General features: G+C 46.0%; 1 protein-coding gene across 5 annotated transcripts; it reads left to right on the top strand.

The window, feature by feature from the left end:
- The first annotated feature begins 6,550 nt into the window (after positions 1–6,550).
- SYCE1 (synaptonemal complex central element protein 1) lies at positions 6,551–11,520 on the top strand. 5 transcript variants are annotated; one of them, XM_040254170.1, is made up of 12 exons: positions 6,551–6,613; positions 7,254–7,313; positions 7,627–7,701; positions 8,315–8,362; positions 8,609–8,663; positions 9,321–9,410; positions 9,656–9,719; positions 10,476–10,542; positions 10,615–10,735; positions 10,807–10,917; positions 11,067–11,154; positions 11,378–11,520. In XM_040254170.1, the coding sequence occupies exons 1-12, from the start codon at positions 6,586–6,588 to the stop codon at positions 11,435–11,437; spliced, it is 867 nt and encodes a 288-aa protein (XP_040110104.1). In that variant the 5' UTR covers positions 6,551–6,585; the 3' UTR covers positions 11,438–11,520. The 5 variants fall into 5 exon arrangements, with proteins under 5 accessions (XP_040110104.1, XP_040110108.1, XP_040110105.1 ...); XM_040254172.1 differs by having other exon boundaries at positions 6,571–6,613; positions 8,065–8,362; XM_040254174.1 differs by lacking the exon at positions 11,378–11,520 and having other exon boundaries at positions 10,820–10,917; positions 11,067–11,155.
- The last annotated feature ends 870 nt before the right edge of the window (positions 11,521–12,390 follow it).

Raw genomic sequence — 12,390 nt, 5'->3', positions numbered from 1 at the left:
GGTTAAAGTAGGCAGGGGGCATCCTTTCAGTCTGATCCTGAGCGTCTCCACAGGCATCTCCTGCAACAGAGAGGGACTTGCTCTCGGGCCGTGTCACCCGAGGGAAGGAGTCTGTCCCATTTCTCTCTTCTCACAGCACCGGACACCTGACTTTCCCTGTTGCTCCGTAATGGTCCTCAACAGTAGACTCCCCCTCCCCACAAACCAGGATCCAGACCGCCCCGCACGGCAGGACCTGTTGAACAGTGGCTCCCACCTCACCGGGAAAGGAGAGGCATGGCAGCTCATGACTAAGTTTTCTGAAATTACAGCCTAGCACAGAGAAGAAAGATAAAAAATATTCCCAGGCTTGCCCACCCCCGAAGGATATGCTCCTGGGTGTTAGCACAAAAGGGGAGAGAATTGTACAAGGAACACGCATCCCTCAGCTTGTTGACTCTGCTCTCTTGGCCTACCTGTCTCCCCTTGTCAGGGTTCTCTCATGAACCTGTCTTGGTCATATCCGTCACAGCTGCAGGCAGTAGTGCAGTTTGGGTACATGACAGGTGCTTCGTGGCCTTTTTTTTTTAAAAAAAATAAAATGAAGGTTTAAATAATGAAATAAACTTAGCACAGGAATCTTGCTTGGAGTAGGGAGTGGCATTCAGTAACAATCCTCGGCTAGGAACAAAAAGAAAAACAGAACGGATGCATATAGATCTCTTTTCTTAAGCACCTACTGTGTTCACCACTAAGAAACCTCTTAGTATCTTTGTTTCAAGTTCATTAAGCTAGCATATTTAGATGCAGTTGACTTCACCAGTGTCTTATAACTGGTGAAATTTCTTGCCTGTGGTGAAGACCAATTTCTTGAATCTTAGATGTCCATCTGTGTCTTCACAGCAGAATGGGCAAGGGAGCTCTCTGGGGTCTCTTATAAGGTGCTCATCTCTTTCATGAGGGCTGCAGCCTCGTGACCTGATCACCTCCCCTAGGCCCCACCCTCCAATACCGTCTCATCAGACTTTAGGATGTCAACAAATGAAATATGGAGGGACACGAACATTCATTCTATAGCAATGAAAGAAAATAAGACATCAAGATTCCATTTTCAGTCTATTAGGTTGTTTTAAAGAGGGGGCAGTGGTGCTATCTAGCATTAACAGTGGTGTAAAGGTACAGATCATGTCATACTCTGATGAGAGGAAGAAAGGGTAAAGGCTTTGCAGTAGTCCTTCTGGCACAAATCTTAACATTTAAATTATCTTTTCCCCTTTTTGGTCACATTCCTATAGGATCACACAAGACATATACAGATGCATGGATCGGATAGTCACTGGAGCTTAGATGGTGGTAGGAAAACTTGGGAAAGGAATAGCTAAATCCCATGCACACTGGGATATACCTGTGAGGTGGATTTCTAAAATGAAGGGGAAGTAGAATTAAAATCTACTTAACCAAGTCAACCTTAAAATTATTAGACATACAGATACAATATGATCTTCAAAACAGATATTTTCATGAGACTAAAGCAAGATAGAAAAATTGCAGTACTATGTAGTTTGCACAGAAAGATGTCTGGAGGCTGCTTTCCTAATTGATGACTCTGATGGAGGGATCTAGTTTCTGCTGCTGCTAAGTCGCTTCAGTCGTGTCCAGTTCTCTGCTATTCCATAGACGGCAGCCCCCCAGGCTCCCCCATCCCCAGGATTCTCCAGGCAAGAACACTGGAGCGGGTTGCCATTTCCTTCTCCAATGCATGAAAGTGAAATGGGAAAGGGAAGCCGCTCAGTCGTGTCCGACTCTGAGCAACCCTAAGGACTGCAGCCCCCCAGGCTCCTCTGTCCGTGGGATTTTCCAGGAAAGAGTACTGGAGTGGATCGCCATTGCCTTCCCCAATCTAGTTTCTAAGGGCAATGCAAAGGTGAAGGAACGTTTGTAATCTTAATATTTGTTTTTTCTACCAGGACTATGTAACTGATGCTTGTGGAACTTTTAATTCATAAAAGTGAAAGTAGGAGCCATTTTTAAAGTGCCACTCGATGATCACATGTTAATGTCTCTCGCTGCTAGTCTCTGTTTTACTTGTTGTCCTGCGGCTATTTGGGGGGAATGAAGACTTGTGTCTGCAACTTATTCTTACAGTTCATGATTATTAGCAAATGTAAAATCGGGGTGAATGGCATATAGAGATATGTGTTCTATTTCTGCAACTTTTAAGTAAACTTGAAATTTTTTAAAATAAGAAGTAAAAAGTAGGGGGCTCATATAATAACATAGGCAGTTGTACCCTTGATTTTTTTTATTAACAATATATTAGTTGACTTGTTCAACAGATATATTCTGCTTTCCCACTCTTTTAATATGCAATAAAGAAAAAAATAAAGGTGCAGCTCACTGCCTAGTCTATTAATAATTCCTGGACAAATGGTTGCTCAAGAAAACTATAAATTCATTTTTGGGTCAGTTTGGTTAACATTTAAAAGTAAAACCATATGCAGAAGTATACAGTGAAAAGTAAACATTCTCTTACCTATCCTTCCACTTCTACTCTCCAGAAGAACTCCTGTTGAAAATATTTTTGTGTGATTTGAGCCAGAAATTTTCTATGAATAAGACACATACATTTTTAGACTGACAAAATATTTTTTTCACCTCTTTCTGTAGCCAGATGGGATTCTATATTATACTGTTTTGTACTTTCTTTTCTTTCAGTCTATCTAGGATCTCTTTCATTGTTAATACATATAAATCTACCTCCTTTTCAATGACTGCACAGTATTCTCATGTGAGCATGAATCATAAGTTCTCTACTGATGGGCATTCAAGTTTCCCATTTTTGACATAGATATGTAATCAAGCATATCTGATGGATAAATTCATAGAAGTGAAATTTTGTCTTGAAAATGTTGATGTATCCAACCCGTCCTCCACAAGTTGGCATTGGTTTTCACAGTCTGTCAGTGTGCATTAGTGCCTGTTTCTCTACATTATAATCAACACAAGGCATTATCAGACTTACTAATCTTTACCAAGCTGCTAGATACAACATGTCATTTTCACCTTTTTAATTATGACTAAGGTTATACATCTTTTCAGATATTATTAACCATTAGTGTAGTTTTTGCTTACCTGTTTTCTCCATTTTTCCATTCTTCTGTAGAAATGATTACTTACCTTCTCTATTTTGATTGGTTGTTTGGGTGATTTTTTAAAACCTTTTTGTTACGGAAAAGTTTAAGCATATACAAAAGAATATACGCACATGAAGAGATACTCAACATTGCTAATTATTACAGAAATGCAGATCAGAACTACACTAAGGTATCACCTCACAATGATCAGAATGACAATCATGAAAAAAAAATCTACAAGTAATAAGTGCTGGAGAGGGTGTGGAGACAAGAGAATCCTCCTATACAATGTTAATCAACCCTGAATAGTCACTGGAAAGTATGATGCTAAAGCTGAGGCTCCAGTATTTTGGCCACCAGATGGAAAGAGGTGACTCATTGAAAAAGACCTTGCTCCTGGGAAATAAAGAAGGCAAAAGGAAAAGGGGGCAGCAGAGGATGAGATGGTTGGATGGCATCACCGACTCAATGGACAAGAGTTTGAGCAAACTCCGGGTCATAGTGGAGGACAGGAGCCTGGTGTGCTGCAGTCTAAGAGGTCATAAAGAGTCAGATATGGCTTAGTGAGTGAACAACTAACAAGATAAAAAGAATGAAATAATGCCATTTGCAGCAACATGGGTGGACCTAGAGGTTATCATGCTAAATGAAGTAAGTCAGACAGAAAGACAAATATCATATGATATCATTTATGTGTGGAATCGAAATGCAAATATAGTCAACAAGACCCTACTGTACAGTGCAGGGAACTATGTTCAATATATTCAATATTTTATAATCTATAATAGAAAAGAATCTGAAAATGTTTATATATAGATTTATAACCAAATCTCCTTGCTGTGCAGGGAGAAAATTACACAACATTGTAAACCAACTATAACTCAATTAAAAAAAACTAAGAACTAAGGATAATTACCCTGTGAACTCATCTTTCACTCTTAGCAGTTATCAGCTCTTGACCAATCTTGTTTCTTCATTATCCTCAGCCCCTCCCTACCACCTACTCCACTGTTTTATTTTCAAGTACCCCAGGCATCATAACATATCCATAAATATTTGCATGTATATCTCTAAAAAATAAGTACTATTTTCAGAAAAGTAACCACAGTGGCATTACCACTTCTGAATGTGTGTGTTAGTCGCTTAGTCGTGTCCAACTCCTTGTGACTCCATGAACTGTAGCCCACTGGGCTCCTCTGTCCGTCAGATTCTCCAAGCAAGAATACCGGGGTGGGTAGCCATTCCCTTCTCCAGGGGCTCTTCCTGACCCAGGGACTGAACCTGGGTCTCCTGCACTGCAGGCAGGCACTTTACCGTCGAGCTGCCAGGAGAGCCCCACATCTGGGTAGCAGCTCCAAGAACTCCTTTGTTTCAAGTGTCTACAGTCAGTCTTCAGATTTCCCTGATTGTGTCGTCAGTATTTTTAAAAGCACATTGGATTGAATCAAAGTCCAAATATTGTCCATTTATTGAGATTGGTTGATACGTCTCTTTAATCTCTTTTTGTCTGTAAGGGTCTTCCTTTCTCCTTTTTCCCCTAAAATCTTTCTAAATTAAAGAAATTCGAGTTGCTCTCCTGTGACATCCCCAGTGTGGGTGTCGCTAATTGCATCCAAATGTGCCGCCTCAGTGGCCCTCTGTCCCTGCACTTCCTCTGAATTGGTTATTTAGATCGACAGGCTTAACGAGTGTTGGCATCATTTTTTGACAAGAATCCTCCGTTGTATTTTTACATCAAATAGCTCATGATGTCCAGTTATTTTTATTGTCATGTTAATAGCACTAATAATAATGGCCTGGACCTACTAACTTATTAAGGATTAAAAATAAATGCCTATACTGATTATAAGCAAGTTAATATGAAACACATCTATTTCTGTTTTATTGACTATGCCAAAGCCTTTGACTGTGTGGATCACAATAAACTGTGGACAATTCTGAAATACCAGACCACCTTACCTGCCTCTTGAGAAACCTATATGCAGGTCAGGAAGCAACAGTTAGAACTGGTCATGGAACAACAGACTGGTTCCAAATAGGAAAAGGAGTACATCAAAGCTGTATATTGTCACCCTGCTTATTTAACGTCTATGCAGAGTACATCATGAGAAATGCTGGGCTTGAAGAAGCACAAGCTGGAATCAAGATTGCCAGGAGAAATATCAAGAACCTCAGATATGCAGATGACACCACCCTTAAGGCAGAAAGCAAAGAGGAACTAAACAGCCTCTTGATAAAAGTGAAAGAGGAGAGTGAAAAATTTGGCTTAAAGCTCAACATTCAGAAAACTAAGATCATGGCATCTGGTCCCATCACTTCATGGCAAATAGATGGGGAAACAGTGGAAACAGTGGCTGACTATTTTTTCTGAGCTCCAAAATCACTGCAGATGGTGATTGCAGCCATGAAATTAAAAGATGCTTACTCCTTGGAAGGAAATTATTTACCAATCTAGACAGCATATTAAAAAGCAGAGACATTACTTTGTCAACAAAGGTCCGTCTAGTCAAGGCTATGGTTTTTCCAGTAGTCATGTATGGATGTGAGAGTTGGACTATAAAGAAAGCTGAGTGCCAAAGAATTGATGCTTTTGAGCTGTGGTGTTGGAGAAGACTCTTGAGAATCCCTTGGACTGCAAGGAGATCCAACCAGTCCATCCTAAAGGAGATCAGTCCTGGATGTTCATTGGAAGGACTGATGCTGAAGCTGAAACTCCAATACTTTGGCCACCTGATGCGAAGAGCTGACGCATTTGAAAAGACCCTGATGCTGGGAAAGATTGAAGGCAGGAGGAGAAGGGGATGACAGAGGTTGGATGGTATCACCGACTCAATGGACACGGGTTTTGGTGGACTCCGGGAGTTGGTGATGAACAGAGAGGTCTGGTGTGCTGCGGTTCATGGGGTCGCAAAGAGTCAGACATGACTGAGTAACTGAACTGAATTGAATATGAAACATATGTATAGAAAAGCTATTTGTGTTTATATGTTTAAAGATGCATCATTAAATTTTCTCACTATTCCTTCTGAGATTTCTATGGGTGATATTCTCTATAAATCTAAAGTTGATTATGTCACCTACCGGTTACAGTGACTTCTAGCTCCTTGTCTACAGTTTTTAATACTACTCCTTTTCTGTTATTACATCCTGAGCTTTGACCAAGCCTTGAACAGTATCGACAGTAAGAGTGTACCCTTTCTCTTGCTCTGAGCCTTATTAAGGGGAAATCTATGGTGTCACTCACCCTTTAAGAAAAGATGACCATGAAGGGGTCTCTCTGATTCATCTCTTTTGCAGTGTCTCCCTCAGGTCAAGGAGCAGAGGCACCACTCTGGCTGGAGACCTGCCCTCAGCCCACCTCAATCCCAGCTTGTTATCAGATCCTTCCTTAGGCTTCTCATTACGACATACTAAAATGTTTGATTTTGTCTCCACAGGGCAGGCCAAGTCTTCACAGAAAATTGAAGACTTGATGGAAATGGTGAAGAAGTTGCAGAAAGGTCATGTGTCTCCTCTATAACTGAGGCTCAGCCCGAGGTTTAGGGTCAGGCAGAAGTGGAATCAATTCTAAGCCACCAGATTCACCACCTTGGGACATTAACTTATTTGTTCTCTCTTAGTTTCAATTTTTTTTTTGAAGTAAAAATGTGACTCCATGATTCAAAATTTAAGTATAAGGGGATAAAATGCAAAACATTTTCCCAAAACACAGTTTCAATCCCCTTACTGGCCATCCATTTGGCTCCCCCTATACTCTACTGAATTTCCAGGATTTTATCTTTACCTTCCTTCCCTCCACGTCAACTCTGCTCTCTTCTTTCTACCAGGCACCTTCCACCCATGTTCCTATCTCGAGTAGGCCTTTGCACTGACTGTCTCCCACCCCCACCCAGGGAACTGCAAGACCTGCCCTCCTCACTTGATTTGGGGCCCTCAAGAGGCCTCGCCGTATCTGAAGGATCACTTCCCACTCCTTCACTTTTTAATCTGTTTTCCTCTATCTCACTTGAAGTTATCACAACCTGACTCAGTATCTCTATGTGCTCCTGCCTCCCCTCCCCAGAATGTGAGCTCGTGGAGGGCAGCCACCTTCCTCTGCCTGCCCTGTCATTTTCACTCAACCTCCTTTTCTCCCTGCAGTGGGAAGCCTAGAGCCCAGGGTTGAGGTCCTGATTAACCGGATTAATGAGGTTCAGCAAGGTGAGCTCAGGACCTTGGCTTGTCTGCCAGGAGTAGTTACATGACTTGGAGTAGTTACATGACCTGCAGAGCCCCTTATTCAAATGGGAGCAGTAAACCAAACATGGATTGGTCCATCCAAATACAGGGGCCGCAGTTACATGTTTACTAACCTGGCCCTGCTGTCACCTGAGCCCAAGAAGGGCTTTGGCTCTGGAAGACTTGTTTCCTGCTCTGTAAAATCCTCTTAAGGGCCCCTCTAGGTTTACTTGAAGACAAGTGTGAAATGTTTGCAAGGACAGACACTTACACGATGTCCTATGGTTTGGCACAGCAAAAAAGAAAGCTAGTGAGGAGCTGGGAAACGCCAGGACCGTCTGGGAGACCCTGCAGAAAGAACTGGACTCATGTAAGCCTGGAGGGATCACCCAGAGGTCCCCACAGTGTCACACATGCTTGAACACAGTATTCCAGACAGTCAGCATCATTGCTGTGGCCAAGCACTCCTGCACCCTCGCCAACCTCAGGGCCTACCAATCTCCCCCGTCCCACTCTGTTCGGGGAGTGTTCCTGAAACACCACCAAGCATACTCCTGCCTCAGGACCTTTGCTAGGCAGTGCCCCGTACACTGCAGATTGCCCGACGACATCATTCAGCTCTCCGCTCAAACGCCCCTTGCTCCGAGAGGCTTTTACCAGTCTCCCCACCCAGAGTCAGCACCCTGCCCCCACCTAGTCACATGCCCTTACTGTTTGATGTGTTTCTTCACAGCCTTTACCCAACTTGTTGTGAAGTGTTTTTCTCTTCCCTCCATGTAACTGCACTGGCATTCCACAGGGTCCTCTCAGCCACCTTTTATCAAGCACCCTTTGGTGCCCACAGGGAGTGTGCACACAAGGCGGAAGGGGACTTACCTCGAAGGGGGTCTACATTTGGGGTTTGGGGTAGGCCTTGCCAAGCCCAGTCTTTCAGGGTACAGTGGGTGGTTGGTGATGCCCAAACATGTTTCTGTGTTTTCCAGTGAGTGGAGAGAAAGTACGCCTGAAAGAGATCTTGAGCAAAAAGCAAGGTAATTGCACCTACTTTATCTCCAGGTTTTTGCCTTTGCCACCTTTCAGAAACCCACTCTATAGCAGTAAAAGCCTTCTGAAGCCTGAGTCACCTTGCCTCCCTCCTGTGGCTCCCACCAGACCTGTAGTAGATGACAGAGTCCCATCCGCTCTTCAGGAGACCTCACATAACCTGGTGTTTTCACCCCTGCCCAAGCCTCAGCCATGATGGGCTGTCACGGGGTCCTAACTTCCTCTCCCTGCAGAGACCCTGAGAGTCCTCCGGCTCCACTGCCAGGATAAGGAGAATGAGGCACAGAGGTAAGAGTTCCCACCTAGACCCTGTTGAGCGCTACCCCTTCATTCTGGTAAAAATAAATAAATAAATAAGGGAAATCGGCCTTAGACCCACAGCTCTCATCTTCTTCCTCTATAAAATAGGGAGACCGTGACTCCCAACAGTAGGTTGTAGTACTGATTACCATTTTATTCCCTGAGATAATCATTCATTTGCTAGCATGTCAGTTAAATTCCTTCAGCTGGTTTTTATTCTGTACTTTTTATAGTTTCATCTGTCCCTTCATTTAGGTATCAAGCCAACCATCTGTCCACCAGCCTCTCTCCATTCACCCATTATCCTTCTATTCGCCCATCTCTCTAGCTCCTGAATGCTTTATTGCTCATTTTGTGACCAGAGGCCTCCAAGCCCCTAGCATACCAACACTGAATATGTTTGAGGAATTCACATGAGATCAATATGTGTGTGCTTGTGTGTGTGACCACACCCACATTGATCTCCCTAATCTTCACAATGACATTCCAGAGGGCATGTGTTCATACCACCCCAAAAGTTACAGAAAGGAACTCAATCTGGAAGGCTAGAACAGATGTCAAGAGAAGGAAATGGTAGCTCCACCCCAGGCCCCTCCTAGGGAGAGATTATTCAGAAAGCATGGTGACTGCCTTGCCTCTTGCCAGGAAGCAAACCATGCTGCAGGAGTGCAAAGCACGAATTTCTGCCCTGAACTCCCAGATTGAGCAAGAAAAGAACAAACAGAGGCAGCTGAGGTAAAGTCCACCTCCCAAGGCGTGGGGGCCTGGATGGGTTGTAAGCAGGGAGGAGGTAATACTAGGAATGGGGATTAGAAGACCTGGCTGAGCTGAAGCTTGGAGGGTCAAGGAGGCGAAGGCGCTTGGCAGCGTGAAGAGCACAGGCAAGCTCCCTCACGTCTGTGCATAAAGACGCCAGTGTGAACCAGGTTGGGAGGGGTGTCTCAGCCCACAGCCCCTCATCCTGTGTGTTCGGTTCCCAGGTTGGATTTTGAGGAGCAACTGGAGGATCTGATGAGCCAGTATAAGGACCTATGGGAATTCCACGTGAGTCACTCAGAGCTGCTCTATCCACCTTGCACACCTTCCCTGGCAGCACTAGGCCCAGAGCTGTGTCATCCCCCAGGCCTCCCTCCTGTCAACTGCCAGACCCAGCTTCTGAGCAAGCCCAGCAGCCATCTGTCCGAGCCACAGTGAACCTAGCTCCTCCTCACCCTCAGTGCCACCAGGTGTTGTCATCTTCACTGACCCTGCCCACCCATCTCTGGTGCCTCCCAGGGGCCTTAAGAGTTTAAGAGGGACTCTGAAGAACCGAGGAGGGGCTATCCATTAAGGAGATTCATGGATGTCTTTGGGGCCATCACAGTCACAGGGAAGATAGTGGGGAAATAAGCAGGCCACTGTTTGCCACCTAGGGATCCCAAACAAGAAAATAGGCAGAGAGAGTGAAAGTCAGGATGGAAAGACCCAGTGAGGTCACCTGGAGGGGAGAGCAGGAGCTACAGTGCTGAACTGATAACTGACTCTCCAGAGAGCAGTCTTGGATTTTGGTGTTTGCAGGATCCCCTTGCAGAATTCCTGAACACTAACTACCTCATGAGCTTCTCCTGCATAGCACCACAGGTATCTGGGGTAGAGCAATTCCAGACAGAGGGAATGGCCAGTGCAGAGGCCCTGAAGCTGGATTGTGCCCGGCGTGCAGGAAGTGAGGCATATGAATAAAGACCAGACCCAGACTGGCATCTCTGAGGCATGTGGGAGAAGGCTAGGAGTTGCGGACAGGTCTCCTTTATTATCCTTCAGAAACCAGAGCACCTGGCCCTGGAGATCGGCACCCTGGACAGCAGCAAGGAGCAGTTGCTTAAGGAAGGTGAGGCCTGGAAGATGGGGATACCCTGATCCGCCCTGCCCTGCCCTGCCCATCCTTTCCTTCCTGCTGCAGAGAAGCTGGTGGAGGCAAAGCTGGAGGATGTGAAGCATCGTCTGCGCTCGCAGTTTGGAGCCAAGGGCCACACAATCAATGAAGGGCTCTTCCTCCGCAGCCCGGAGGCAGCAGCTGTGGTGTAAGACAGGGATGGGGAGGGGCGAGTGAGTGGAGGGAGAGAGCTGCCAGCATCCATGGCCCCACCCTCAGTCATCTGTTTGAGGAGGAGAACAGGAAAGCCCAGGAGCTGCTGGAGGCTGCTGCCCAGCGCCAGGAGCAGCTGCAACAGAAGTGTCAGCAGCTGCAGCAGAAGAGGCAGAGGTGGGCATGGAGCCCTTCCCCAAGTCCCCAAGGGGAAGGTGGCTGAGGGAGTCTCTGCTCCCTTCTAGACTCTGTCTCTTGGTCCCTTTACAATCCTACCCTTCTCCCTCCACATCCTCCTACCCCACTCCCAACCTCTTTCTATCCAGGCTGAAGGAGGAGCTGGAAAAACTTGGGATACAGGTCCCTGCCCAGGTCCAGAGCAAGCAAGAGGAGGAGGCTGGCCTAGGAGAAGCTGTGAGTCCTGGAATCCGGTGCAGGGAGCAGAGAGAGCTTGTGAGAGGAGCTGTGGGTGGGAAGGCACCTCAACATGGTCCTCAGGGAAGGGTATTTCCAATGGGACACATCCAGGCAAAAGTGCAGCGGCTGGCAGTGGTGGGGTGAGGAGGGGCAGGACCCATGGAGGGTGTGGGCACAGGGATCTGAGGCGACTCCTACCTCAAACCCTGACCTCCCACAGGCCAATCCCAAGCCCCTTGGAGTCAGTGAGGAGAAAGACCCAGAGCCATCCACCAAGTAGCACCTGATGCCCCGAGGCAAGGAGAACCCACCCTGCACTGGAGCTTATGGCTTGGACTTCAGTAAATAAAGACACTACGTCCACACAACTGCCTCAGCTGACTCTGTGCTAGGCTCAGGGAGGAGGGGTGTCCATGCCGGGACACCTGGCACCGGAGTCTGCATGAAAGCCTGGCCACACTCTGCCTCTTGTCTTCAGCCAGAAACCCAGAGCAGGCACTCAACGAATGCTTCCCTAACCTCAGAGTCCCCTGACTGCTCATCTCTAGCACTTGACATGTTGCTCTGGGTCCCCATGCAGAGGGATACAAAACTGAGACCATCTTACAATAGGCCCACAGGTTCTGCACACCCACCCTGTGATTGTCTTCCGTTCCTTATTCAGGCCTGGACCACACAGAATCCCAGAAATATCAACAATGAGGACCAAAGTGCTGGGGTCCTCAGCCAATCAGTTCTGTGCCCACAGTACCCACTGATTAGCTGAGAGAAAGAATTGTAATTGGAGCCTAAATGTAATTTGAGACATTACTTTGTCAACAAAGGTCTATCTAGTCAAGGCTATGGTTTTTCCAGTGGTCATGTATGGATGTGAGAGTTGGACTGTAAAGAAAGCTGAGCGCCAAAGAATTGATGCTTTTGAACTGTGGTGTTGGAGAAGACTCTTGAGAGTCCCTTGGACTGCAAGGAGATCCAACCAGTCCATCCTAAAGGAGATCAGTCCTGGGTGTTCATTGGAAGGGCTGATGCTGAAGCTGAAACTCCAATACTTTGGTCCCCTGATGCGAAGAGCTGACTCATTTGAGAAAACCCTGATGCTGGGAAAGATTGAAGGCGGGAGGAGAAGGGGACCACAGAGGATGAGATGGTTGGATGGCATCACCGACTCAACAGACATGGGTTTGGGTGGACTCTGGGAGTTGGTGATGGACAGGAAGGCCTGGCGTGCTGCGG

The sequence above is a fragment of the Oryx dammah genome, unplaced genomic scaffold, assembly GCF_014754425.2.
Source record: "Oryx dammah isolate SB20612 unplaced genomic scaffold, SCBI_Odam_1.1 HiC_scaffold_14, whole genome shotgun sequence".
Taxonomy (NCBI): Eukaryota; Metazoa; Chordata; class Mammalia; order Artiodactyla; family Bovidae; genus Oryx; species Oryx dammah.
The sequence above is the reverse complement of the archived record's forward strand: the minus strand, read 5'-3'. Positions and strand labels throughout refer to the sequence as shown.